The 24,696-nt window shown below is 51.3% G+C and overlaps 6 protein-coding genes across 6 annotated transcripts; 1 reads left to right on the top strand and 5 right to left on the bottom strand.

Moving 5' to 3' along the window:
* Window positions 1-1,906: 1,906 nt before the first annotated feature.
* Window positions 1,907-7,372, top strand: csmB (putative chitin synthase; the record flags this gene model as incomplete). Its single annotated transcript, XM_056905346.1, has 4 exons — window positions 1,907-2,208; window positions 2,264-5,857; window positions 5,910-7,210; window positions 7,275-7,372. The coding sequence occupies 4 exons, from the start codon at window positions 1,907-1,909 to the stop codon at window positions 7,370-7,372; spliced, it is 5,295 nt and encodes a 1,764-aa protein (XP_056769453.1).
* Window positions 7,373-7,742: 370 nt separating this feature from the next.
* Window positions 7,743-9,387, bottom strand: N7458_001962 (cytochrome P450; the record flags this gene model as incomplete). Its single annotated transcript, XM_056905345.1, has 3 exons — window positions 7,743-7,911; window positions 7,971-9,250; window positions 9,301-9,387. The coding sequence occupies 3 exons, from the start codon at window positions 9,385-9,387 to the stop codon at window positions 7,743-7,745; spliced, it is 1,536 nt and encodes a 511-aa protein (XP_056769452.1).
* A 946-nt stretch (window positions 9,388-10,333) lies between these two features.
* N7458_001961 (glycoside hydrolase family 2 protein) lies at window positions 10,334-12,448 on the bottom strand (the record flags this gene model as incomplete). Its single annotated transcript, XM_056905344.1, has 3 exons — window positions 10,334-10,508; window positions 10,563-10,979; window positions 11,043-12,448. The coding sequence occupies 3 exons, from the start codon at window positions 12,446-12,448 to the stop codon at window positions 10,334-10,336; spliced, it is 1,998 nt and encodes a 665-aa protein (XP_056769451.1).
* A 927-nt stretch (window positions 12,449-13,375) lies between these two features.
* On the bottom strand, window positions 13,376-16,682 carry N7458_001960 (KH domain protein; the record flags this gene model as incomplete). Its single annotated transcript, XM_056905343.1, has 4 exons — window positions 13,376-14,805; window positions 14,862-15,186; window positions 15,242-16,045; window positions 16,164-16,682. The coding sequence occupies 4 exons, from the start codon at window positions 16,680-16,682 to the stop codon at window positions 13,376-13,378; spliced, it is 3,078 nt and encodes a 1,025-aa protein (XP_056769450.1).
* Window positions 16,683-19,704: 3,022 nt separating this feature from the next.
* Window positions 19,705-21,134, bottom strand: N7458_001959 (aspartate aminotransferase; the record flags this gene model as incomplete). Its single annotated transcript, XM_056905342.1, has 5 exons — window positions 19,705-20,247; window positions 20,308-20,407; window positions 20,548-20,678; window positions 21,008-21,021; window positions 21,098-21,134. 5 exons carry the CDS (start codon window positions 21,132-21,134, stop codon window positions 19,705-19,707), a joined length of 825 nt encoding a protein of 274 aa, XP_056769449.1.
* Window positions 21,135-21,639: 505 nt separating this feature from the next.
* N7458_001958 (uncharacterized protein) lies at window positions 21,640-24,456 on the bottom strand (the record flags this gene model as incomplete). The annotated part of the gene is made up of 5 exons (XM_056905341.1): window positions 21,640-22,383; window positions 22,453-23,096; window positions 23,162-23,373; window positions 23,460-23,948; window positions 23,999-24,456. The coding sequence occupies 5 exons, from the start codon at window positions 24,454-24,456 to the stop codon at window positions 21,640-21,642; spliced, it is 2,547 nt and encodes an 848-aa protein (XP_056769448.1).
* Between the last annotated feature and the right edge of the window lie 240 nt (window positions 24,457-24,696).

The following is a 24,696-nucleotide window of genomic DNA, read 5'->3' as shown; positions in this document are numbered from 1 at the left end:
TATAGCAAATTGAAAGGTGTATTCCAAAATCAGTGGCAAGCGACATTGGGTGCTGTTTACTGTAAACACGCCCCCCCAGCTCCATCGAGTTGCGAGGGTCTCAGGTAAACAGACGGGGCTCCACTACTGTCCCAAAAGGGTCCTGGTCCCTGGAGCTGGGTGACTAAGGAGACTGGTTCCAGGGTACAATACAGTCACAAAGACACATACTACTACTCTCGGAGGGCTGGTACCAAGGTCGATCCTCGGGCAGCCCATGGCGATAGCTATAGATAGATCACAACGGGCCTCTTTCCCGCTGCTCATATTGCCCAGATTCTGTACCTACAGCATGCAAGCACATCACTGTACTGGATGTACAGAGTACAGAGGTACAGTACAGGCCACCCTCCTTACCGTCCCAATGCATCCACTGCAGATCACATTAATAGTAACATGTCAGAAACCGCTTCCTCTGGGCCGAGGGCCCAGAGCTGACAGAGCCACAAGGACAATGGGCCGACCAGGCCCACTTGAGGTAAATCTGCCTCTGCTAAGTGGATAAGAACGAGGACTGATCTGATCGCATTAGTCTTTGGGGGGCCCGACTACTGAAACTAGGGGGGGGGGGTTCGTGGCTTGACCATGATTTTTTTTCTCGTCTGTCACACGGTCGGCAAACATCAAATTATGAGATGATCAAATAGGATTGTCGGTACGTGAGTATAGGGTATAGAGGCACCCAGGCTGAGGTACTATATATATACAGCAACAGTCATCAGTAAACACCAGAGTCTGGTCAATTATACTTGGTATCTTGTCAGCATCCCTGCAGTGGCAATTCTGTGGTTGAACTTGACGCCCCTTTGTGAGACATCCCAAATATAGCACCCACCACCACCACCACTCCGTAACTTTGTCGTTACTAGTCGCCTGCGATGCGGCCCTAGTCTTAACTGGTCTGCATATCCACAGCCTTTCGCTTGTGGCCGATTGGCTGGCACTTGCAAAGCAAGACTCGGTAGCCCACCTGACAATGTGATATGCCACTCATGAGATCAGAGCGAGAGAGAGAGAGAGAGCAAACTGAAAATTTGGAGCAACCGGACGGAAGACAGAGCACCGCTATGTAACTCGATTGAAGACTATCACGTTTTATATAGACTGGACTCCTGAAGGACAACACAATCACCCAATACTGTCGAGCTATGACATTAAATTCTTCTTGATCGACCACGCGTACGGAGTAGACACCGTCCAGCCCTTGAAATATGTGGGAGCAGGGTAAACACTCAAAGAGAAACATCTCATTCCTCTTTGACCAAATGCAAATTCCCCACTGAGAGAAATAATAATTACTGTACAGTACTCCGTATTATGTCCCCCCCCTCCAAAGCTGAGGATCTTGTGTCGGGCAGATCCTCGCAACTGGATCGGCAGTCTTGTCCACTTGGTACCTCTTCCTGTAATTTTCATAAGCCCCGTAACAGCCTTACTGTCCCAGTCCCAGTCCCAGAGTCCCTGGGCCTGTTCCCTTTCTCCCCACGCCCGTCGTCTTTGGCTGGAGGCTTATCTCCTTCATTTTTTCTTCTCTGGTTGTTTGTCTACCATCTCATCTCTCTCGTCCCTTTTTCTCGCCATCTCCGTATCCTCCTACAACACTTCCTATTCCCGCATCTTCACCCTCCACTCGCTAGGGAGACCCTCCCCTCCTACCTCCAGTCGCTCGCTCAATTCTCCGGAGTATACGCCCACGGAATCTCGCTTTGTTGACACGCCAACCCTTCAACCTCCCCCAAACACACTCGCTATTCCTGCTCGACCTCCGATACGCTTCGACGTCGTGATTCCCATGCCGCTGTGATATCCTCCAATATTTGCCTAGACCGACCGTTATTCTTGGACTCCCTGTCCCGTTGGGTTCGCCATGTCGAACCGTTACTCGGTCTTCTCCACACAGTCCGCTGGTTTCCCAGCTGGCCCTCGACCGGCTTCGCAACATACCACCCAGGTTTCAACCACGACGTTGCTAAATGCCTTGCACTCGTTCTACTCAGCTGGTCAACCCTATCAGCTGGATTCGGGCACTAGCTTGGCCGTGAACACCTGGGTGACCGCCGCTACTACCTTGCCCGATGGTCGTAATGGGGCTACGGTAGATCGTGACCTGGCTGTTCGGGCGTGGGAGCATGCCCGGAGACGAGCCGAGGATGGTTGCATTGTTCTAGCGTTTGTTTTTCCGTCCGGGAACCACATAGTTCATTTCTTGCTAACTTGGATATAGCTCCCTCCACCAGTCGACTCCGTCGTTGTTGGAGCCGTTCCTTACGGCGCTGCCAGTCTCCACCCCGGAGATCGCCTATACAGCTCTCGCAGCGCTACGACCCTTCCTCTCCGCTGTGACTTCGTTCAATCCGTCCTATTCTCTTCATTCTGCATTCGCCGCCTCTTACACATTGACGCTGCCGGGTACAGTCGTCGGCTTGTCTCTCGCTCTGTCCACCTCTGGCATCAATGTGCGTAAGGGCCTCTTGGAGATTCCCGGCGAGGCCGGTTACCGCGCCTTCGACGTCTTCTACTACCTCTTGACTTCTGCTTCTACGCCCGCGGAGCGTGAATTCCTGGATCTGAAAGAACTATCTCATTATGTTCTGATTAATCAATCCGGCACCTATTCGCCTCCCTCCTATCTTCCCACTGCCGATGATACGGCGGCAGCCGAGGATCTACGTGCGAATCTAAAGGCAATTGGTATCAAGGGTGCTGCACAGCGTGGCCTGCTTTCAGTTCTTGCGGGTCTGCTTAAGCTCGGCAATGCTGCCGGTCTGATGGTAGACCAAGAAGAATTGGAAGAGGTCTGTGAAGACGTTGGCGGTCTCCTTGGGGTCGATCCCGAGGTCTTGCTGCACAAGTGCTCCACCGATGAGCGTGAGATCTTGATCGCTGGTATCTATGAAGCATTGGTAGATTGGGTTATCGGGAAAGCCAACGAAGCCATTGCTGCTGACATCCAGAATGCCTTGGAGAATGACTCCAGCAATGGTGGTCTCGGTGCGGCCCATTATTCCAATGAGGATACTGTCGGCCTGACTGTCATTGATATTCCCCGCCCGGCCTTGGGTAAAGCCATTACCATGCGGGGTGTCTTTGATGATGAGCTGGGCCTCAATGCCGAAATGAAAGAAGATGGCATTCCTCTCCCGGCCATCGGCCAGTCTGTTATCAATGAAATGAGTGCTGCGGTGGCTCAGGTCGAGCCCGACCTTGGTATCATGAGTGGTGCTGCTGGTCGGGAACGCGAACATGATCTGGACAAACGCCAAGGTGTCTTGGAGAAGGTCGGTTTAGAAGCCGAGTCCGACTCTTTCTTGCGACAGCTTCTGTTCCCAGTTGAGAGCGAGGGTATCTCCATCGGCAAACGGGGACGTTTCGATCTCCCCACGACCTTGGGTAGCAGCCGTGTCTGGTATCACTTGTCCATTCACCCCACGGATGACCTCCCAGATCAGCTCACCGCGAACACTGTGGCCTGGTCTGCGGGTGCAGTCTCGCGTCAATTGAGAGATTGGCGACTGCCCGAGTGGGCCAACCGGCGCCTGAAGCAACTCGACTTTACAGTGGACTTTGACGTGGAAGAATTCGTCGGTCGGTATGCTCGGCTTGGCTGCACTGAAGGCCAAGACGGTGTTGAGAACTGGATCCTCGAGAGAGGCTGGAGCAACGGGGATGCCGTTGTCGGCCAACAACGTATCTGGATGAGAGAGGGTGCCTGGTGGGAGGCCGAGTCGATGCTCGACCTCAAGCCGGACGAAATGCCCTCAAACCCCTTCGGATATGGTGCGACCATGTATGAACCCGGTTACACCCCTGATGGCAACCCCGTCGGCGAAAGCTCCAACCTGTTGGGAGCCGACATGATGATGCACAACCAGAGCGTAATGGCCCCAAGTGTCATGGGAGGTGCCAAGTCTATCGCCCCTACTGGCATCACCAATACTGGCGGCGGTGACTACGGTCTTGGCCACAAGGGTGACGATAACAAGGGTGACATTGCTTATTATGATGACTATGGTCGCTACATCGGCGATCTCGATCCCGAGTTTGGGGACCCTAAGCACATCGAGAAAAAGAAGATTTCATTCGGTCGCCGCGTTTGGGCTGGCCTCGTCTGGGCTCTCACTTTCTGGATCCCTTCATTCGTTCTTCGCTATATTGGTCGCATGAAGCGTCCAGATGTTCGATTTGCCTGGCGGGAGAAGATCGTCTTGGTCCTCATCATCTTACTCTTCAACGGAATTGTTTGCTTCTACATCATCGCCTTCGGTGACCTCCTGTGTCCCAACAAGGCTAAAGTCTGGAACAACAAGGAGGTTAGCTGGCACACTCAGGACAACAACTTCTACGTCAGTATCCATGGCCGGGTCTATGACATTTCCAAGTTCTGGAAGCTGCAGCACAGTGATACCAGCATTGAAACTACCACGTCCAACATGGAGCCCTTTGCTGGTTTGAATCTGGACGCTTATTTCCCCCCTCCGCTCACTCAGTACTGCGGTGCTTTTGTCACCGACCAGTCGATCCAGCTGTTGAACAATGATACCAGCGCAGTCCTATATTCCGATGCAAAGCACAACTGTGGTCCCCGTAACTATCCTCAGACCGATACGAAGCTCCACGAGATCACCTGGTATGCAGACGTCTTCCTGCCCAAGATTGCCAACTACTACAAGGGTGAATTGGTCTGGACGAAGAGTACCATCGAGACGCAAGCCAACGACTATTCCCGATACTGGGTCATCGTGAATCAAAAGGTTTACGACCTTACGGATTACTTCTACACCGCCAAGACTGAAAACAATCTTGCTTCCTACACTTTCCTGCCAGACTCCGTGACCACGCTGTTTAAGAATTACCCCGGTCAAGATGTGACAGACAAATGGCAGGATACCACAGACTTCCAAAACGCGCAACGCTGTCTTGACTACGTCTTCTACAAGGGCAAGGTTGATTTCCGAGACAGTCCCAAGTGTACCGTTAACAACTGGATTCTTCTGGCGTTCACCATTCTCATCTGTGCCGTGATTCTTGTCAAGTTCTTGGCAGCACTGCAGCTGGGGTCCAAACGTCGGCCAGCACCTCAAGACAAGTTTGTCATCTGCTTGGTCCCTGCCTATACTGAGGGCGAGGACTCCCTACGAAAGGGCCTGGACTCTTTGACTGCGCTGCAGTACGACAACAAGCGAAAGTTGATTTTTGTCATCTGTGATGGTATGATCGTTGGTGGTGGTAATGACCGTCCAACACCGAAGATCGTTCTCGACATTCTGGGGGTGGACCCTAAGATGGATCCCCCGGCTCTGCCATTCCGATCCGTTGGCCAGGGTAGCGAGCAACTGAACTACGCCAAGGTCTATTCTGGTCTGTACGAGTACGAAGGCAATGTAGTCCCTTACATCGTCGTGGTCAAGGTGGGCAAGGAGTCTGAGCAGCGCAAGTCCAAGCCTGGTAACCGTGGCAAGCGAGACTCGCAAGTCTTGCTTATGCACTTCCTCAACCGTGTTCACCACCGTGGTCCGATGTCGCCCATGGAGTTGGAAATCTTCCATCAGATTAATAACATCATTGGCGTGGACCCCGAACTTTACGAATACTGCTTCATGGTCGATGCTGATACCAGTGTCAAGGAAGATTCGCTGAATCGCTTAGTTGCTGCTTGCGCGGCTGATGCCAAGATTGCCGGTATTTGTGGTGAGACTAGTCTCCAGAACGAGGAGCGCAGTTGGTGGACCATGATTCAGGTTTACGAATACTACATCTCCCATCATCTGGCCAAGGCATTCGAGTCCCTGTTTGGCAGTGTCACTTGTCTTCCTGGATGGTAAGTTCCACTTTCAACATTTCGAAAACGAACGAGCTAATCAGTTATCCAGTTTCTGCATGTATCGTCTGAGAACTGCCGACAAGGGGCGCCCGCTCATCATTTCAGACAAGGTCCTCGAAGAGTATGCTGATATCGATGTTGACACTTTGCACAAGAAGAACCTGCTGTCTCTGGGTGAGGATCGTTTCTTGACCACTCTCATGACCAAGCACTTCCCGACCATGCGCTATAAGTTCATTCCCGATGCATTCGCAAGTACCGCTGCCCCCGAGACGTGGAGTGTTCTGGTCTCGCAACGTCGTCGCTGGATTAACTCGACCATTCACAACCTTGTCGAACTGGCAGCACTCAAGGATCTCTGCGGCTTCTGCTGCTTCAGTATGCGATTCGTCGTGCTCGTGGATCTTCTGGGAACAATCATTCTTCCCGCAACTTGCGTCTACCTGGGATACCTCATTTACCGTGTTGCTAGCCACAGTGGACCATTCCCTATGATCTCGATCGTCATGTTGGCCGGTGTATACGGTCTTCAGGCCATCATCTTCATCATCAAACGGCAGTGGCAGCATATCGGATGGATGCTCATCTATCTGATTGCCTTCCCCATTTACAGTTTCGTGCTTCCTCTGTACTCCTTCTGGAAGCAGGATGACTTCACTTGGGGTAACACCCGTGTGGTCATCGGCGAGAAGGGTGATAAGAGAGTCATCGCTGTGGAAGATGAGGGCTTCGACCCCCGCAGTATTCCTCTGCAGCGCTGGGATGACTATGCCCTTGCCAACAATCTCCCTGGCCGTCGTGGTGAAGTTGGTGGCAACCAAGAGAAGGTCCAATACACTGGCCGCTACGTGGATGAGCACGCCATGGAGATGGACGATATGCACTCGCAGTACTCCTCCGTGCGGCCAGCGTCAACTATCCTGACTGGATTCCCCGGCCAGGGTCGCCACGTTAGCCCCTACATGCCTCCGCAGTCACCGGCCCCCTTCGCTGGGGGTAATGTCGCCGGCAACCGCAACTCGCAGATGACCAGCTTCTCCCGCTACACGGACTATCCCCAGATGGGCGCTCATCCCGCAGCCGCATCTCGAAACATGTCCGTTGGCAACCTCAGCGCGTACCAGGACAACCCGCTCCACTCGAGCCGTCACAGCATTGGCTTGATGCAGAGCAGTGAGAACCTCCTCGCCGCTTCCCGTTCGCGCAGTCCGCTGGGTCAGCTTCCCCCGCGACCTGCTAGCACTGCCTTTGATTTCCGCGCGGCCAGCGGTCCAGATGAGCTTGCCATCACTGAAGCGATCCGCCACTGTCTCTCCGAAGTGGATCTCGACACTGTTACGAAGAAACAAGGTAAGAAAACATCCTTTCCCCGGCCAGTATCCTTCTCTCCAAATTAACTAACAAACTTCTACAGTTCGTGTCCTTGTTGAACAGCGCCTTCAAACCTCCCTCTCCGGCGACAAGCGAACCTTTGTGGACCGCCAAATCGACCACGAGCTCGCCAACATGTGATTACACCACGTGGAAAATCTTTAATCGCCACCCTTTTTGTAATATGCATCTATCAGCGCACGTTCCTTGTCTTTTCATCGTTCTAACAAGAAAATATTTCGGCATGTCTGGCGTTACGTGGGACTGACTGTATTGGGCTTGCCATTTCCACTGCTCCTTTGGTTGTCGTTTTTCCGCTTATATCTATTAGTATTGTGATGCTTTTCTTTTCTTTTCTTGTTCTGAGCAGAGCACTTTCAGCGAATACGGTACTTAGCACGGGGCCTGGTGGCTCCTAGTTTTAATGACCAAGCAATATTGGTGTTTCATTTCTTGCAGTCGTGTATTTTCCAGTAAATCCAACGAGGATGGACAACCGCCCTTCTTCTCCTCACTTCTCAAAACTATGCTGCGCTCGTGATAATTTCACCATAAGTGGATTCTTCTCCCACAAATTGAATGACTTCTGGATTTCCCAACCAGCTGAGCTTTCTTCCAGGGTCATATCAAAGCTCCATAGAAGTTTGGCCGCAATGAGCCGCATCTCGGCGTAGGCAAGACTAAAAGACATAGCATGTTAGCACACGCCTGATAGAGGGTTTATACATGTATTTCTTACTTCTTCCCCAGACAATTCCGAGGCCCGAGTGAAAACGCATATAGTATCGACCTGTTATCATTTTCAAACCGCTCGTCTCGACTCTCAAGCCATCGCTCGGGAATAAACGAGTCCGGCTCAGCGAAATGCGACTCGGCATGGTACGTTGAATAATGATGTCCAGACACGGACGTTCCCTCCGGTATAAACGAGCCATCGATCACTGCGCCTCCCTTTGGTACTACTCGCGGTGTCAACGCCGTAACAGGGGGGTAAACCCGCAGAGCCTCCTCCAGCGCTGCATTCAAGTAGCTCAGCTGGCTCACACCGTGGAAATCAATATCATCGTACGACGTAAACGATCCCCGAACTTCGTCGATCAGCTTCTTCCAGACCGCGGGATTCGCGAGACTATAGTAGGTAAAGCCCGAGAGCAGTGTGGCGGTAGTCTCGCTGCCGGCGAGAATCAGTAGTGCGGCATTACTTTCCATTTCGCGGATACTCATGGCCCGGTCGTCATTGAAACGAAGGACATAAGTCATGAAATCAGGTCGTTCGGTCTTAGCCTCTAGTCGACGGCGGACCTTTTCTGCGCTCAATGCAAAGTGTGCTTCTCGCATTTTAACCAGTCTCTTCGGTACTATCATTCGGACGATCGGGGCTAGGAAGGGGTATACGCGTAGCGGTCGGAGGACAGCTGCTACTTTGGCGCTCACGAAGACCATTTTCACCCATGTATGGTACTGGCTTTTGTGTAGGCAGTCAAATGGCTCGCCAAAGGCTAGGTCGCCGATGATATCGAACGTGGTGAAGTTGTACCATTGGGTCATATCGACTATTCCTCGTGAAGCGTTGATTTCGCCGTTCAGTCGCTCCACCAATAAGTCCACATAGGACTGGATGAGACTCTCCTGGTCTCTCAGGGCCTTTTCGGAAAATGCGTGGGATAGAAGTCGTCTTCCCCTCGCGTGGTCAGCGTCGTTGGCATTCAGGAGATTAGGTCCGTTCGGTCCGCGGGTGTAGAACTGAGGATCTTTGAGAAATGACCCGTTTCCTGCTTTGCGATGGCCATAGATGTCCTTCCATCCCTGGGCGCTCCGATAAATTAGAGAAGTAGGGCCCATCCTAATGACATCACCATATTTGTCGTGGAGCTCTTTCATCTTGTAGTGATTTTGTCCCGTTGAGGTCCAATATAGACTGAGGATGTCGGTGCATGCTGCGAGTTTGGGGCCGGGGAATTTTGCTAGTGGGCTGAAGTAGAGATTATAGACTACTACCCACGCTCCATATCCCAAAATCTATGTTTCATCAGTATTTCAGCTTTGAGGAAGTGAACGAAAACACTCACGGCGGCAGTAATAGCCACCACCGCGAGAAGGGAGGTGGGTAAGGCATCTAGAGTGCCCACTCCTAACGCAGTGTCCCAAGAATCCATTACAAAGGTGTCCTCGAACTTGGAATTTTTAGGAGGTCCCACAGCTGTGGGACGTAACTTATATCAATATTCAGCCCGTATGATTTGGCGACAGACCTAAATGACATCTGCGTGGCTACCGTCTGCCACATTGAAACGAGGCTTTGTAGTACGATTTGCCGGACTACCGAATCGCTTCAATCACGACCTTCAAATGGCCCTTTCACAACCCCTCACTCGAACATTTGATCTGCGACTGTGCGAGTAGCCCAACTATCTGAGCGTACTTGTTCTAATCCCTGCCAGACTAGTGTAAAGCAAGACCATCACAACCCCGCATTTCAACGGCGTTACCATAAGAACAAAGTGGAGTAGCCAGACAGGGCTACTGGCGCTACAGAAACGGAGATCCGTGCTGACCAAGTTCTTATTCCTCGATTTTTTGCATAAGAGGTTGCTCTCATGAACAGTATTCACTGTTTGGTAGATCGCATTTTGCCAAAGGCCGAGTCCGAGGTGGTCACCATGCAGCGGAGAGTAACGTTGGAGCCTCGATCAGCAGTCTATCGCCCCGAGTTGTCGACGATCGCTCTGTTGCAACATGTATGCTCTAGGCCGAAGTAGCTAGAACTTAGTGTACCAGGCTGGTCACTGCATGTGAACTTATAAACCACTCAGGTAGTACTGTAGGTGTGGCTCAAAGAGCCAATGATTACATCGGAATTTTATCTCCTATTCTGCCTTGAAAGGGCTGAAGCAGTTTATAACCCATCAACGCAGATATCTTAGATGGAAAAAAAATTTGATACTGCAATTCTGAACGTCGGTGGTTATCCCGAAACCATTTTATTTTATCAAACTACTCTATGAAAGCTCCTGCCTGCTGTGTCTCATCCTCTTAGCCGAGACACCCTCATACAGTAGCTGCACCACGGAAGCAACCTAGATTGCAGTCTCAAGGTTAATATCATGATCGGTGCAGAGAATGCAGCAACTTCCGGAAACCCTTTGGAGCATGTGATTGCACATGCTGATAGTAATAATCCTGAGCAGCATCCATGATGGCCTTGACTTTTGCAACGGGAACTTTCGCCCGTCGATCGTACGTGTACAGCCCATTGACCTCTTGCTCAATATCACACCTGAAAGCGCCAGTTAGCCAATCGATGTCCCCTTCCTTTGGAAGATTCACTTACAGCTGTGTATACACAAGTCCGCACGTGTGACCACCCTTGACGATGGCCATCACCAGCTTCTCAAATCGCTTCACAAAGTCTTCAACGTCCGTGGCAGTGGTATATCCCCAGTCACGCTCACCAGCCTGACTATCCTTGGGAGGCGCGATATTCACGCCACCGAATTCGGTGCAAATTACCGGTGCCCCGGCTTTATGCTGCGCTCCGGAGTCAACGAAGGTGTGGCCTGAGAACCCGGAATATATGGGCTTCGTGAACATCTCGCGTCCAGCCTTCGGGCCTAGGATCCCGCCTTCCATCTTGGAGCATGTCTCTGCTAGCTCGTGTGAGTCGGCGTAGTCGTGGTATGTGGTTAGATCTGTGAGTACATGCTCCCAGCCACAGTTGTCATTAATGGGACGGCTAGGGTCCAGCGTCCTGTTTCAGTGCCGCGTCAGCGCTATCTCCATTTCATCTGGTCAGACGTATATCGGGTCATACTTGGTCAGATAGTACAGAGAGCGAATATGATTCCGCTGCTCAATATTATCCTTCAACGAAGTGTAGGCCCAACTCTCATTATTCGGCGTCCACGTAATAACACATGGATGATTAATATCTCTCTTCACAGCCTCCGCCCACTCAGCATTCATCCGCTCGATGTAATCGCTTCCAAACTCGTAAGCATTAGCCATCTCGCCCCAGACAAGATAGCCCAGCCGATCAGCCCAGTAGTGGAACCGGGGATCTTCGACCTTCTGGTGCTTGCGGCACCCGTTGAAGCCCAGGTCTTTCGCCATGATGATATCAGCCTTGAGCGCCTCGGATGAAGGAGGCGTAATTCCGGTCTTGGGCCAGTAACCCTGATCCAAGAATAACATCTGAAAGAGCGGCTTGCCGTTTAATCGGAAGGTGCCATCGCCAGTCTGCCAGGATAGACTGCGCATGCCGGTAGTGGTCTCGATCTCGTCAACAACCTTGCCATCGGCGTCGTATAGACGCAGAACCAAATCATACAAGATCGGATGCTCGGGCGCCCAAAGAGCCACGGAATCATGCCAAGCTCCTTCAGCATCGTACGGTGCTTTCTTCTGCAGCTCAATCGCATGCGGTACTTTCATGCTCAAGTCCAGAGCAGCCCAGTCCCTCTCAGCCGGTAACGGGACCTTGTTCTTGCCCACAGGGCTTCCGCCCAGACTAGCTTCAACCTCAACACTACACCCAGCCTGCGGCGATCGACCAGCCACAGAGATCCGCGCATGAAGCTCGCCATGTTCGATATCGTCTGACCGAAGAACGGTCCCACCACTACCACAACACAACCGCATAGCAGGCACACTCTCCATCCAAGCAGACAACCAAATACCACCGGTTGGCGTGTAGAAAATATTTTCCGAAATAGGCTTCCAGTACTGCTTCCCACGCGGCTGGGCAAGGTCATACGGCGAGTCTCTTATGCGCATGGTCAGACGGGCGGACTGTGCCTCCGGTGGGAATGCATCCGTCACATCCAAATCAAAAGGGACATGGCCGCCACGATGGCCACCGACAAAGTGACCATCTACCCAAACAGAGCACTCATAATCGACGGCGCCGAAGCGGATGAGCAGTCTGCTTCCGTTGGCTTTTTCCTCGTCGGTTCGAATGTCGTCGATACTACGCTCATACCACATCAACTCGTGGGCCTCGAGGAGCCCGATCCCAGACGCTGGAGTTTGAAACGCGTATGGGACTTGTATCTCGCGTTTGGGCTGTTTGTCGTCTGCATGTGCGGGGATGCCCTTGTTTTGCCATTTCTGGGATAGCCCGATGTTGCCGTCGTCGAAGATAAAGTCCCATGTGCCGTCGAGAGAAGCCCAGTTCAGGGCTTTGCGTTGGAAGTCCGGGCGTGGATATGATGATGCCATATTGGTGAGTTGCTCCTGGGATTGAATTGTGCACAATGGGTTCCCTGGACTTGGTTGGTTGTGCAATTGAAGAATGGTCTGGGTAATGGTCGTTGTAGGAACTATGAAAGGAGCGGGGGTCGAGCTGTGACCCCACGTTGCTACGTCAGCGTGGAGATCGTCAGTTCCACGGCGCTGAAACCCGTCCGTGGAAGCCCAGACTGTGAGAACAGCGTGGCATGATTGATGGTAGACCTAGAATGAAGACCGAGTTAGGGTGTTTGTACTAATTGACTGAAAGGTCTACGGCTGATGGAAGCTGGATATTGTCTCAAGTCAAATCTCATTGACGGGGATATCAAAAGGAGTAAACATCGACACAAAAACCCAAATCGATCAAGGTGAAACTCCCGAGTCAATCGAAATCGCCGAAAACCAGACCAGCCATGCCGGCAAGGGTATCATCATCTCAAGAGTGAGAATTCGAAAGACTCCAACGCGTAACCCCTTTAAGTCCCTCCAATGCACACCCGGAATCATCCACGTCGCGACCAACAAGAAGCACAGGAAGAAGGAAAAAGAACCATCAAAAAGAAATCGAGGGGAGGAAAGGAATATCGTGTGTTTCTCTCCCCTCCTTATAAGATAAAAGATGAGAAAGACAAAAAAAAGATAGCACAAAGACAAAACAGTAACGATGAAAATCCGCTCTATCTCACGCAGATTTCTTGGATATCTCTCGTTTTCTTTTCTGACGCCCTCATTGCTTGCGTTTCCGTGGTATCAATCAACTTGTAAAATCAAAAGACCAAAAAAAAAGACAGAAAAACAACCAAACATCAATTGAACAAAAGACGAAAGACAGAGAGACAGGTCAAACCGAGACACGCTGGAAACAAATCAATCAACCAAAAGGGTATACTGCTGCTGTAAATGGATATTTTGGGTTTAACGCGGTGGCCCAATCGGGGCCGGGTATCCAGAAGTAGAATTCGAAGTGCTAGGGCGACCACTGTCAAAAGAGGCGCGCGGATCATGCTTGGGAGTCATGTCGCCGGGCGCCGTACCGAAAGGAAACTTGGCGTCGAAGCGCGTGGGCCAGCCATTGTTGCTGCTGCTGCTCTTGTGGCTGTGCGAGCTGCCAAGGACGGGCAGGTCGTCCTCGGGCAAGTTCACCCCGGAGTCGTTCCAGGGGTTGCGGTAGCCACTATCCCGCGATTCCATCGAAACGAGCGAGGCCTTCGAGGCGTTGCTCGAGGCGTGCTTGAAGAAGGAACCGGGCGATGCCGAGTGGTTCTTGCGTCCGATAAAGGACGAGAAGGACGAAATGCTACCCGGCTTGCGCAGACGCTCGAAAATCGAGCCGCGCTCGCTAGTCTCGTCAGCGAAACTGGGTCGGGTAGGAGAGTCCGTCACAAGAGGGACGGGAGCGTGCTGCAACAGCTTTGAGTCGAAGAAGGGAAGTGACTCCTCGAATGAGTCCGACTTGGGGCGCGGAATGGCACCTTTGACGGTGTTGGCGTCGAGGCCATGAGCGACGAGGCGGGAGATCAGGAAGTCGATGGCGTCTTTCAGACCACCAGCATTGTTACGAGTGTAACCAAGGACAACTCGATCTTCCGGAGCGGGCTCAGGGGAGGACGAGCCTTCCTCCTTGGTGGTGGGGAGATCAGCAGCGGTGTCAACATTGATATCAACCTCATACTGCTCCTTGAGCTTGGTTCGAACGTCCGCGATGAAGTCCGGAGACTTGAAGTATTGCTGAAGCTCCGAAGAGCTCTGGAAGTGCAGCTCGTGACTTTCGGGAACCATGCCTAGAAGAGCATCAACGGCCTGGGGCACCTGGTACTCCGGACCGGAGATGGTAACGACATCACTGGCAAGCTCGGTGCTGGGGAACTCAATTTTGCAGTTCCACTTCTTCTCCAACTCGTCAATTTCAGTCATGCGAGCCAACAGCTCGCGATGGTAGAGGCGATTGATGACGACTCGCTCCGAGACATACTCGGCGTCAACCTTCTCGACCATGTCCATGATCTCCTGCTTCACAAGGTCCAGGCTCTGGGCATTACGGGCTGGAGTCCGACAGATGACATTGTCAACTTTGATGTCGTCGTCCTCCTTGCCCATCCCACCGCGGTCCATCGCATTGGAGAACTTGACAAACACCGAGTACTTCTTCATGATACGCTGGATGTGCTGCCCACCAATGCCGATAATCCGCTTGTGGTATTGGTCCGGAACATGGAACGAGATGGAGGCGGGCATCTCCTGCTCGACAAGATCCAAACCGTTCTTGGTAGAGTCGTACTGGTTGCCGCACACGTCAATATAGAAGTTGTACTCGTTGAAGCCGTCGAAGATGATTTGCACGTTGCCTATTCCGTTGTTAATGCACATTCCCTACATGGGCGGCGTAGATGGAGTAACTCACTCTGACCCATGATCTTGTTGATCTTGCCGTTCTTCTTGCCGCTAACAAACTCCTTGTGTTCGTTCGCGAGCTCGATCTTGACTCGCATCTGGTATTGGCTGCGTGTGACGAAAGGAATCTGGTTCACGACAGTCATAGCAGCCTTGACCGCATCGTCGGATCCGTTGATAGTGAAGGTGAGGTTGTCGAAGCTGACCTCCGCCTCAGAGTTGGTGCAGATATCGGAGAGCATGGAACGAATGTCGGCTGTCGAAGGAGCGCGGATGCCGCCTTGCGCAGGATCAGGCATGAGGATCCACCAAGAAGCGCTGTAGAATTGACCGGCCTGGAATGTCTGGTTAGTTGTGATTCATACGATACCATCTCTTGGGAATTCATACCAGAGCCATGATCTCTCTGACAGTCCGCTCGACATGCAAAACCTCAGTACCCTGAATCCGGACAAGGCCGCGCTGGCTGCCCAACTGTGGGAAAAGAACGTAGGAGCCATTCATCTCCATCACCTTGCGGACCTTGTCCAAGCGATCGAGCAAGATATTGTCGATCTTGCTCGAGTTGACGACGACATCCTTGACATAGATTTTCACCCCCAGGACCAATTCCCGCAACTTTTGCTTCGCACGAGCAATCTGCTCCGGTGTGTCTCCCGTGATGTAGACTTCGTCTTCACTTCGACGGCTCGCGCCAGGAGGGGTATAGCCAAAGATTCGGGGGAAGGGAGGAGGGAAGTAGATGGCGGTGCCGGTGGCAGCCTCGATGAGCTTGATGTTTTTGCGAGTCCGTCCACAGACCAAAGTGTGCATGGTCAGCTCCAGCTTGATGGCGTCCACATGGCGTTTCAGCTGCGGCTCTGCGTTAGCCCGGTTCCCGTCGAAATTATCCCGCACACAAAGGTGACCCACAATTTGATCGATCATGATCAGAACCCGCGTCTTCGCATGCTCAGAGCTCTCCATGTCGCCGTAGATGGCGACTCGGAAGCGCTGCTCGAGCCCGTTGTCAGATGCATAGCCATAGGAGGAAACCACTGCGCTGTCGGCGTCGTGGAGCTTGGGTGTCAGCAAGAAAATGTCGGTCCCGGTGTAGGCGGCCAAGGTGTCCATGTGCTCGAGCACGCTCGCTCGGATCCCCTTGGGAGACCCATCCATGATCAAGTGCATATCCACGTCGACGGTCGCGCATCGCTAATCAGAAGTAACTAGTTAGCAAGGGATGTGCCATCGTCAAGACCAGCATTGGTTTGAGCACACGGGTCGAAGGTCAAGATGCTCAGAGCAGATGAAAAAAAATTCAACCACGTACCAACATAATCGGAGTCTCGTTCAAAATCTTGGCCCGCATCTTCCGTACTGTCTCTCCGTCACCGGTCACACAGACGTTGGTCACCAAGCCATTTGGCCGCCGTTGTAGCGAAGGCACCGCCTTGGGCTCTGAGGACGTGAGAGTAGCCTCGATACGGCCACCACTGCTTTCCGTAATCTGCCGGCATAACCTCCGTAAACCATCGACATTGCTGGTGTGTACGGGCAGCTGGTGGACCGGTGTGCCCTCGGGAGTGCCTTCGGGGAAAGTCCAGCGTTGCAGAGCGTTGGGACTGGCGTGGAGGACGTCCTCGACGTCGGGACCAGCCAACGTGGAAGAGAACGGGACGTTGAAGGACAGGTTGACGGTCGGATCAATACTCGTGGGGGGCGTCATGGGAGGTGCCCCGTGTGGCCGGCGAAAAGTCATGTCGGTGTGTGGTCTGGACATTCCAAAGGTCGGCGTCATTCGTTCCCAACCATGACGGGCCTGGCCCGTAAAGTTGGAGATCTTGTGCATGACCAGAGGTCGAAAAGAAGGTCTCTCTCACCCCGATCAGACGGCGGGGGAAGAGGGAGGAGGGTTGGAGGGGGTGGGAGTGGGAGAGATGAGGATGTTGGAGGAGTGGAAATGTGAGTTCAAGGCTGCCGTACGACAGGGATAGGAATGGCCGCTGTGTGGGCGTTTCGGGAATGGTGGAAACGAAGATCGATCGATTGGGGGGGGGGGGGGGGAGGGGGACAGGGAACGGACCAACAACAACTTGGAACCCCCGAACAAAAAGATCCAGCAACGAGAGAAATTGGGTATCACGAAGAAGAGAATAAATATGAGAAGACAAGCCAGAAGAATAGATCGAGGGGGTTGACGTGGTTCAATTGGGCCCCCCTTTGGAGAAGGACGAGGAAGTGTCGTCAATCTCGTAGTTGTGCGGGTCATTTTCAGTACTTCCGTATGGTCATCTCAATTCAAGGGTATAGTAGTCAGCGAGATGGTTGATTAAGGTGATATTGGCTCTGTAGCCAAGTAGTCATCTAGCTAGTCCCAAGCTCCTTGATTTTCATATATTTTCAGAGTATTGACTCTATTGGATAATTGTGCGTCGTGTTTGTACTTCTCTTTGTACTTCTCTCTCCTCCTGTCATTCTCGTCGCCAATGCTTTGCCTAGTACGGAGTACTGTACTTCGTAGTAGTCCTAACTTAGTGCTATTTAGTTCGTTCGACCGTAGCCCAAGCAGGCTTAGTGACTGCTATTTATTCCAGTTATCTTGTCAACAAACTGTCAAAGGTTAATAGCTGCCCTTCGACGCAGGTTCTAGATCTCGAATCCTCCCTGACTAGAATGGTCTCTGCCCTTCTCCTGAATCACGCCAGAAAAAGGAAAAGCGTCGTCTCCTTTTCCAGGATGTCTCGAATCCACATTTCAGCACTGCCTCGCTCGCAAAGAATGCGGCCGATCCGGCAGAGAATGTCCGGCGGATTCGCTCACCAGGGCGCTTGGCCGGTCAGATCCCGGCCTTCGCGGCGGCTCCACTGCTAAGTTGATCTAGTCCCTGGTGGCCGACTCTTCAAGTATTGTAGAGTACAACTGTCGAGGTAGTACTCTGGATCTATAAGCCTTGGGCGCTTGAGCAGCTGCCAGTTGAGCATCCTTCAAGCGACCGACTGGGCCTGGATCACGTGAGACTCCCGTTCAAGCGGATAAGGCTGTCACTTGTCAGCCTGTAACTTGGTTGAAACGCAAGAGCTGAGAACAGTAAATAATGATCAGTCAATATGCTTAGCGCCCATCAGCCCCAAGGACCCCAAATCCGACTAGACTCAAGCCCGCCCCAGATGCCTGGTTCTGGCATCGTTGGGAGATCAGAGCGTAAAGATTCTTGGCTTTGGGTCCGGCGCAACTGGGTGCATCTGGCCGATCCAGATTTCAGCCCATGCACAGAGGGCATTTCCAGTACTCACGTACGGGATCATCGGTATCCGACTCATTCCGCGCTCTGCGCTGGGGGCTGTATGGATGGATCATACAGTACCGGTTGATGGCTGTACGCCCTGCATGGCCAGTTCTTTGTACTTGTACATCCAGGAACACCGTCTCATAGGCCATTGCAGAGAAAAGCCCTGTTTCCCGTATAGCAGATGTATCTGACATTCTTTCGATCCACTCCCTGTGAAATGGGCGTTTTTCCCCTCCCACGGAGGAGGGACTGATAGGGCGGACACTCATCCTGGCCCCGGCTGGTTCGGACACGGCCACCGAACAGTGCTGCGGGCCCCGCGAAGCAAGTTGGGAGGCGTCAGCCCAGCATGTGGGTTATCGATGGTGGACTGTGGATGGTGGATGAAGCGGGAGCTTCTTCCAAGTCCGTTCCCAGTACTCCGTACTGATGCCTAGCAGCCAGACGGCCGGCCCAATGTTGATCGTCCCATTCTGCTGTTTTGTTGACTCGACGCCAAACAGCAAAGAGTAGTGTAAGACTCTCGAATAATGAAGCATCGAACTGCCTGGAGCCTTGGGCCACAGAACCTCGCAGGTTACTTTGCCCAAGTGCCCGCACCGTCTGGGTCAATGGCGCCCCGGGTATGTGCAGTGGCCGTCTTCCCTTCTGACTTTCTCTCCACCGGGCACTTTCTCATTCCATAGTTAGCTGTAGCCGTTGTTGTAACAAAGGTCATCCGAGGGTTCCTCGGTCCCATTGTATGGCCTAGGGATTTCTAGGGCTGGACGACGGGGACCACTCTGCTGGGCAGCTGAGTATGGGAACTAGTTTCCCCAGCCCCAAAAGTGGTCGACGTCATTCTCTCGTATAGGCGTGTGGGTCGCCAAACGCTCTTCAGCTGAGGACGAGGATCAGGATTCGAAACCCCCACGAGACGAATTCCGACTGGACGGACCATGTCACTTTGAAAATTGGCTGCAGCTGCCGCACACTGCCGCATCCCCAGATTTTCTCTGTTTGGCGGCCCCCCAGAAGTAACAGAACGCTGGGCTGGTTATACTTTGTCGGGTATCCTCCTACGTGCACGCTCATACTTGCATTGTCCTCCCTATCGTAGGTTGGTTTGGAATAGCTTCATGTCATATACCTCAGGCATTGTATCCGTGGATATCATCTAGACAAGAGTAGGCGAGCGAGTCGATTCATCGCCGAAATATATCCCTCCAACCTTACCAAAGTTTCATCTCAACCTCGAGATATTTCAGGCAGGATGAACAAACTTGGTCTGAAATACGCATCCTAAAAAAAATACACGAAGAGGTGGTATTTAAACTATCCCCGCTTTCTTTGTCCACGGCCTAGACACTCAAGTTTTTGCGAGTGTAAATGTCTGGCAATATTAGGCATGAACCATGTTACTGTGAATTGTGGCCTGAGGCCACAAAAAGGGCATGGTACAGACAAAACCAAAAGGCACAAGAAATTACTTGCGTCTACCTGTTCCAACAAGGAACATATACCAATTTACCAAATAATTCTTCCAAAATATCAAATTGATCATGTTATCACCTCTGAACAAACTGTCGAACAGACACGCCTTCTACACCTCAGAGCGATCAAGATACTCGCCCCAAATCTTGAGTGCCCGCTCAAATTTCTCCCGCGCAACAGCAAACCCCAAACGAATATACCCTTTAAAGTCATCATCTCCCTCCGTACCAAACGTCTTTCCACCAGGCACAAGCAGTAAACCTGTCTCCTTAAGAAGTCCCTCACAGTAAGAGCCATCATCAAGAGGCAGACCAGTCTGCGCGTCAAGGATACGCACAAACGCCATCGAAGCACCAGTAGGCTTCATCCAGTGCAGCCGGTCAGGATAAGAACCGATAAATTTCCCCAGCGAGGCAAGATTGGTCTTGCATATGTTCCAAGAACGATCTAGAGGTCCGTCTTGAATGCCGAGCCCTAGGGTAAAAGTTGCGATATCCTGATCTATCTGCGAGACTGAGAGTGTTGTATAATCCCTGGCTAGAGTGATTTGCTCCATAAGCGCGGGATTCGGAGAGATGGCCCATCCAATACGGATGCCCGGCAAGGCGTAGGCCTTGGATAAGTTGCTGACAGCAATGATGTTTTTGTATTGCTTGGAGAAGTTTATGATGGATGGTGGAGTGGTTTAAACGTGAAACCGTGGGCGAAACACCTCATCGCTGAAAATGATAATGTTACGCTCGGCAGCGAAGGATACCAAGCTCTCAAGGGTGGCTTGGGGAATTGTTGCGCCAGTGGGTTTATTTGGATTGCTGTTTCACCAATGTTAGTATACGGATGCCACTGGAGAATGCTATATGCACTTGATAATTATCATTTTTTGGTATTCTCTCTGATCAGCGAAGAGAGATCCTCAAGGTCAGGAATCCATCCTCTCTCTGCATGGGAATACCATAGCGACACGTCGGCGCCTGCACGACGAGGAACCTCGTAGAGCTGTTGGTACGTTGGATACTGACAGATGACATGACCCCCTGGACCCAGAAGAGTATCAAGGACAATAAAATTTGCTGCAATCGCTCCCTGGGTGACCGTCAAAGATAGCCGTTGTTATAACATCTCTCCGGAGTCATATTGGGAGAGGATCTTATCTCTCAGTCCAGGACTTCCTAAAACGGAGCCGTAACTGAGTGGCTCAGCCTCATTTATTGGCCTAGAGTTTGATTTATTTCCCGAGGATAGTTGTGCTAGTTCTAGCAGAGAAAGGGGCTCCACGTTTGTGCCTACCAACAGGTTAGTCATTTGGGCTACCTGAGAGAGAAATGCGGTATACTGTGCAAAGATTCTATTGCAGAAGGCTAGCTTATAGTGAGCTTGATACCGACTAAACTTGAAGATTTTAGGCCACTTACTTTGAACTGGCGAACTATTATTAACAAAATGGGATGTCAGCGAGGACTGTGGTCAATGAGGTTCTGAAGTTGAGAGGTTGAAATGCATACCCCAGTTTTCAAGGACAAATGGCTTCACTTGCACCATTTTGATTTTATGAAACTTAAGAGACAATCACTTTTTGAAGGACTTGGGTTGATTGAATAGGGTGATTGTTTGATCGCAGGGCGTGACTCACTGGTGTACTCAGGCCTCCTATGGCACTGCACAGAGTGACTAACCATTGGCCCCACGCTATTTGATATAATGTCGAGTGTTGGCGGATGAATTCTAGCGTAGATGTCGATACATTCATCGACCTGACTCCCCTATCCCACAACTATCTGTTACTTCCAGAGCAGGGGGCGCACTTGAAGTTACACATACAGAGTATCACTCTCCGCAACTGCCAGGCACTTGTTTCTTCGCGACTCAGAAACAGGGATACTTTCATTAAGAGGTCGATGTAGATAGGGATGTTGCGCCCTGGGAACAAAGTAAACCAGTGGAAAGTTCTATAGAAGTACACAAAATGCCAAAAGCAGCAACGTAACTACTAAAGTTTGGTCCCATCACCCACGAGTTGTATTTCCTCTCGTAAAGCTCAAAGTCATCAACCCGCTATATCCACGTTGATTTCATTTTGCTTGAGATTTGTCCACCGCTCCAAAGCCTGCTCCAGACTGCTCGGCCATAGCGGGTCTATGGAGACATCCAGGTATTTCTCGCTGGAAATCCCAAGTACAGTACCGTTGGATGTGATGCCTTTGCTCATTTCCTGACGCTTTTCAATCAGAGGGACGGAGGCCATTGCGACAGGGTTCAGCGTGCCAGTCTCAGAGAACTTTCGTTTCTGGCTGTGGTGCTCGCGGAACCTGTAATTGATGCCAGAAGACTGGTGTGCTCTTCTTGTCGGGTTTCGTGCCTGTTGTCTCTGTATTTGAGGGTTGGTAATGTTTTCACCATCTGGAAGGATGATAGTTCCTCGTGAGTCGTCATAACTGTTTTCTGAATATCCCCGGGGTTGTGGGTTGACACCATATTCTTTACCTGATAATCTCTCTTCGTCAACAATCCCCTGACCGCGTTTCGTCCGTTTCGCACTCGTGGTCTGTTTGGCAGTATTCTGCGACGAACCCAAACCAGAGCCAGGCATTTCTGGAGGTAATCCCGTACTAGAAGTCGGGTCCTCCCCGATTGAGGAGGTTAACGGTCTGGCTGGTATCTCAGCGTTTATCGCTGTTGGCTCATCCGGAGGGCGTGTTGTGTGCGGCCGATGCTCTTCGCCTCGTGAATCGGTACACCCATTCGGAGATGGTGCACGGGGTGGCATGAGTCGTGTTCCCGGTGTATTTTTCTGGAGGCAGAAAGTAGACTCTGTTAGTTTTCATCCTGTGACCGTAGCGAGTCAGACTTAGTCTCATACAAGCTTCTGTTGTAGATCCCTGATATATTCGACCGCAATTTCCACTGTACTAGCCTTGCTACGCGCTGGTGTGACGAATTTCCCTTTTGTATTTCCTTCAGGGCTGATCTCAGATATGGCCAACTCTTTGATCAGTCGCGTCTGGACGAACTCGGATGGGATCATTAACTCAATCTCTTTCAGTGCGATGTTGATACGGTTTCGAAGGCCTTGCCCTTGAACCTTTGGAAGGTCATGCTCCGGGCTCAGGTTGGCAGGGGACTCTGGTTCTGCAGAAGCTTCTGGGTCTTTGAGCCACACCTTTAGCTCTTTTATATACTGAATAGCCTTCTCCAGTACAAGGGCTTTGCCGAAGACTTGGCTGGGTTCCTTTCCCTCCTTCTCCCCAGTATTAGTACCTGGCGCGGCTAGCTTCTGGGCTTGTTGGTCTTGGAGAAACGTTGGTGGAATTAATTTCTCCAAATCCCTAAGTGCGCAATTGATGCGATTGCGGCGCGGCTGCGAAGCACTTTTGTGACTGGTTCGCTTGGAAGTCAAAGTATTGGACGTCGGTGCCAGGTAGGAGATGCCGGGAACTTGGGTGCCGTCGAGAGTGTTCTGGTAGTTGGACTTGGTAGATATGTAAAACTCTTCTGAAGAGATAGCTGTAGATAGTGTAATTGTTAGTTATTGGCTGTAAAGATACATGCCCACCAAGGATCTCACTTACTATCGCCATTATGCATGGTTGGCCGAAGAGCCGGGCTGGCCATGGAGTGTTGTGCTGATTTGGTTTTATCTCCAAACATAAAACGATCAAATAGATCCACATCTTCGGAATCCTCTGTTCTTGCAGCCCAGAAATCAGAAGGCGGCAAAGCAGGACTGGTCAGAGGCGTGAAAAATGATCCAGGAACGGAATACTCGGCTAAACTCGGGGTACTATGCTCCATTACAGCATAACTTATTCACTATCTGTTAATATCGCTTTGGAGTAGATGATGGAAAAGGGATCAGGTAAAACATACTGGTCAACTGAGATACCAAGATCGCCTGATGCCTCAGCACTTGAAAGCATAGAGTTGGATATGGCCGGGGCTTCCCTTGCAGCATCATATTCAAAAATGGTTTCATCAAAACACTGGAAGATAGACAATCCATAGTTACGTTGAAAATAAACTATCTCACTTGAGTGAACATTCAAAACACCGTCCCGAATCCGCGAGTGGCGACTCTTTTCGAGCTTGGATCTGCAGCCGTCGATCTCGCGAAGCATAGCTTTGATAAGTAAGTTATAGTCTTGTACCTCTTGCTGTGCAAGAGGAGGGCATGCTGATGAAGGTTGAGAATGCATCTCGAACGAAATAGCTGGTTTGAGTGGTTGGGCCAGGCTTGTAAGGCAGATTGTGGGCGTCAGATTTGCCGTCGCGATGCTATCAACTTTTGCATTTGCCTTTTCTTTAAGAAGAATGTTGAACAAATTCCGTTGCTCATTAAGCATCTCCGGTATATGATTACTGTGCAGATTTTAGTGGAGTTCTCATGGGAAAGCCTCGAATTAACCCACTTTCGTATCTGCCCTGCAAACATAATCACATTCAAGAGCAGGAGCATCGTCGATTTGAGCCGTTCAAGATTACCTCTTACAAAGTTCACGTCCGGCTCGTTCAGAACATTGCGGAGTTTACTTGTAGCCTGCTGCCAGCGAGATTTACCCGAAACATGGGACTCGTCAATCATAGTTTGTATTTGCCATAGGACGTCCTCGCACTGCTTCAGCATCTGCCTCGCGGTGAGATGGGCTTCTGGGGAGCATAGTTTGGACTGTTCATCTTGCTTGAGACTATCACCGAGTTCTCGGAGGATTGCGCATGTCAAAGCAACGTCGCTAGAGAGATGCTGAATGGCTTGGTTGGCGTTTTGGATCTGACGGTAGAAGGAGAATAACTTGACGGATAACTTGGTGCCGAGATCTGCGATTTGGATAATACTGGCTGCGATTCCGACAGCCTCCAGTCCAGACATTGTCGATCATACAGTTACCGTGAGAACTCGGGAGAAGAGCATTGCAGACGCAGGACAAATGAATGCTGTGGATAGTCAGCTGTATACTCCGTACAGAACCCGGGTGATCCTTGATCAACAGGCGAAGTGGGGCTGTGCTGTGGAAACTCAGCCCCATTGCCCGAACCCTGAATGGTTGAAACGGGGTCATACTGTAGTATGGAGACCTAACTATATTTCTATTACTACAGTATTGTAGTT

This window comes from Penicillium daleae (genome assembly GCF_028827525.1).
Source record: "Penicillium daleae strain IBT 16125 chromosome Unknown utg000002l_segment0_segment0, whole genome shotgun sequence".
Taxonomy (NCBI): domain Eukaryota; kingdom Fungi; phylum Ascomycota; class Eurotiomycetes; order Eurotiales; family Aspergillaceae; genus Penicillium; species Penicillium daleae.
The sequence above is the reverse complement of the archived record's forward strand: the minus strand, read 5'-3'. Positions and strand labels throughout refer to the sequence as shown.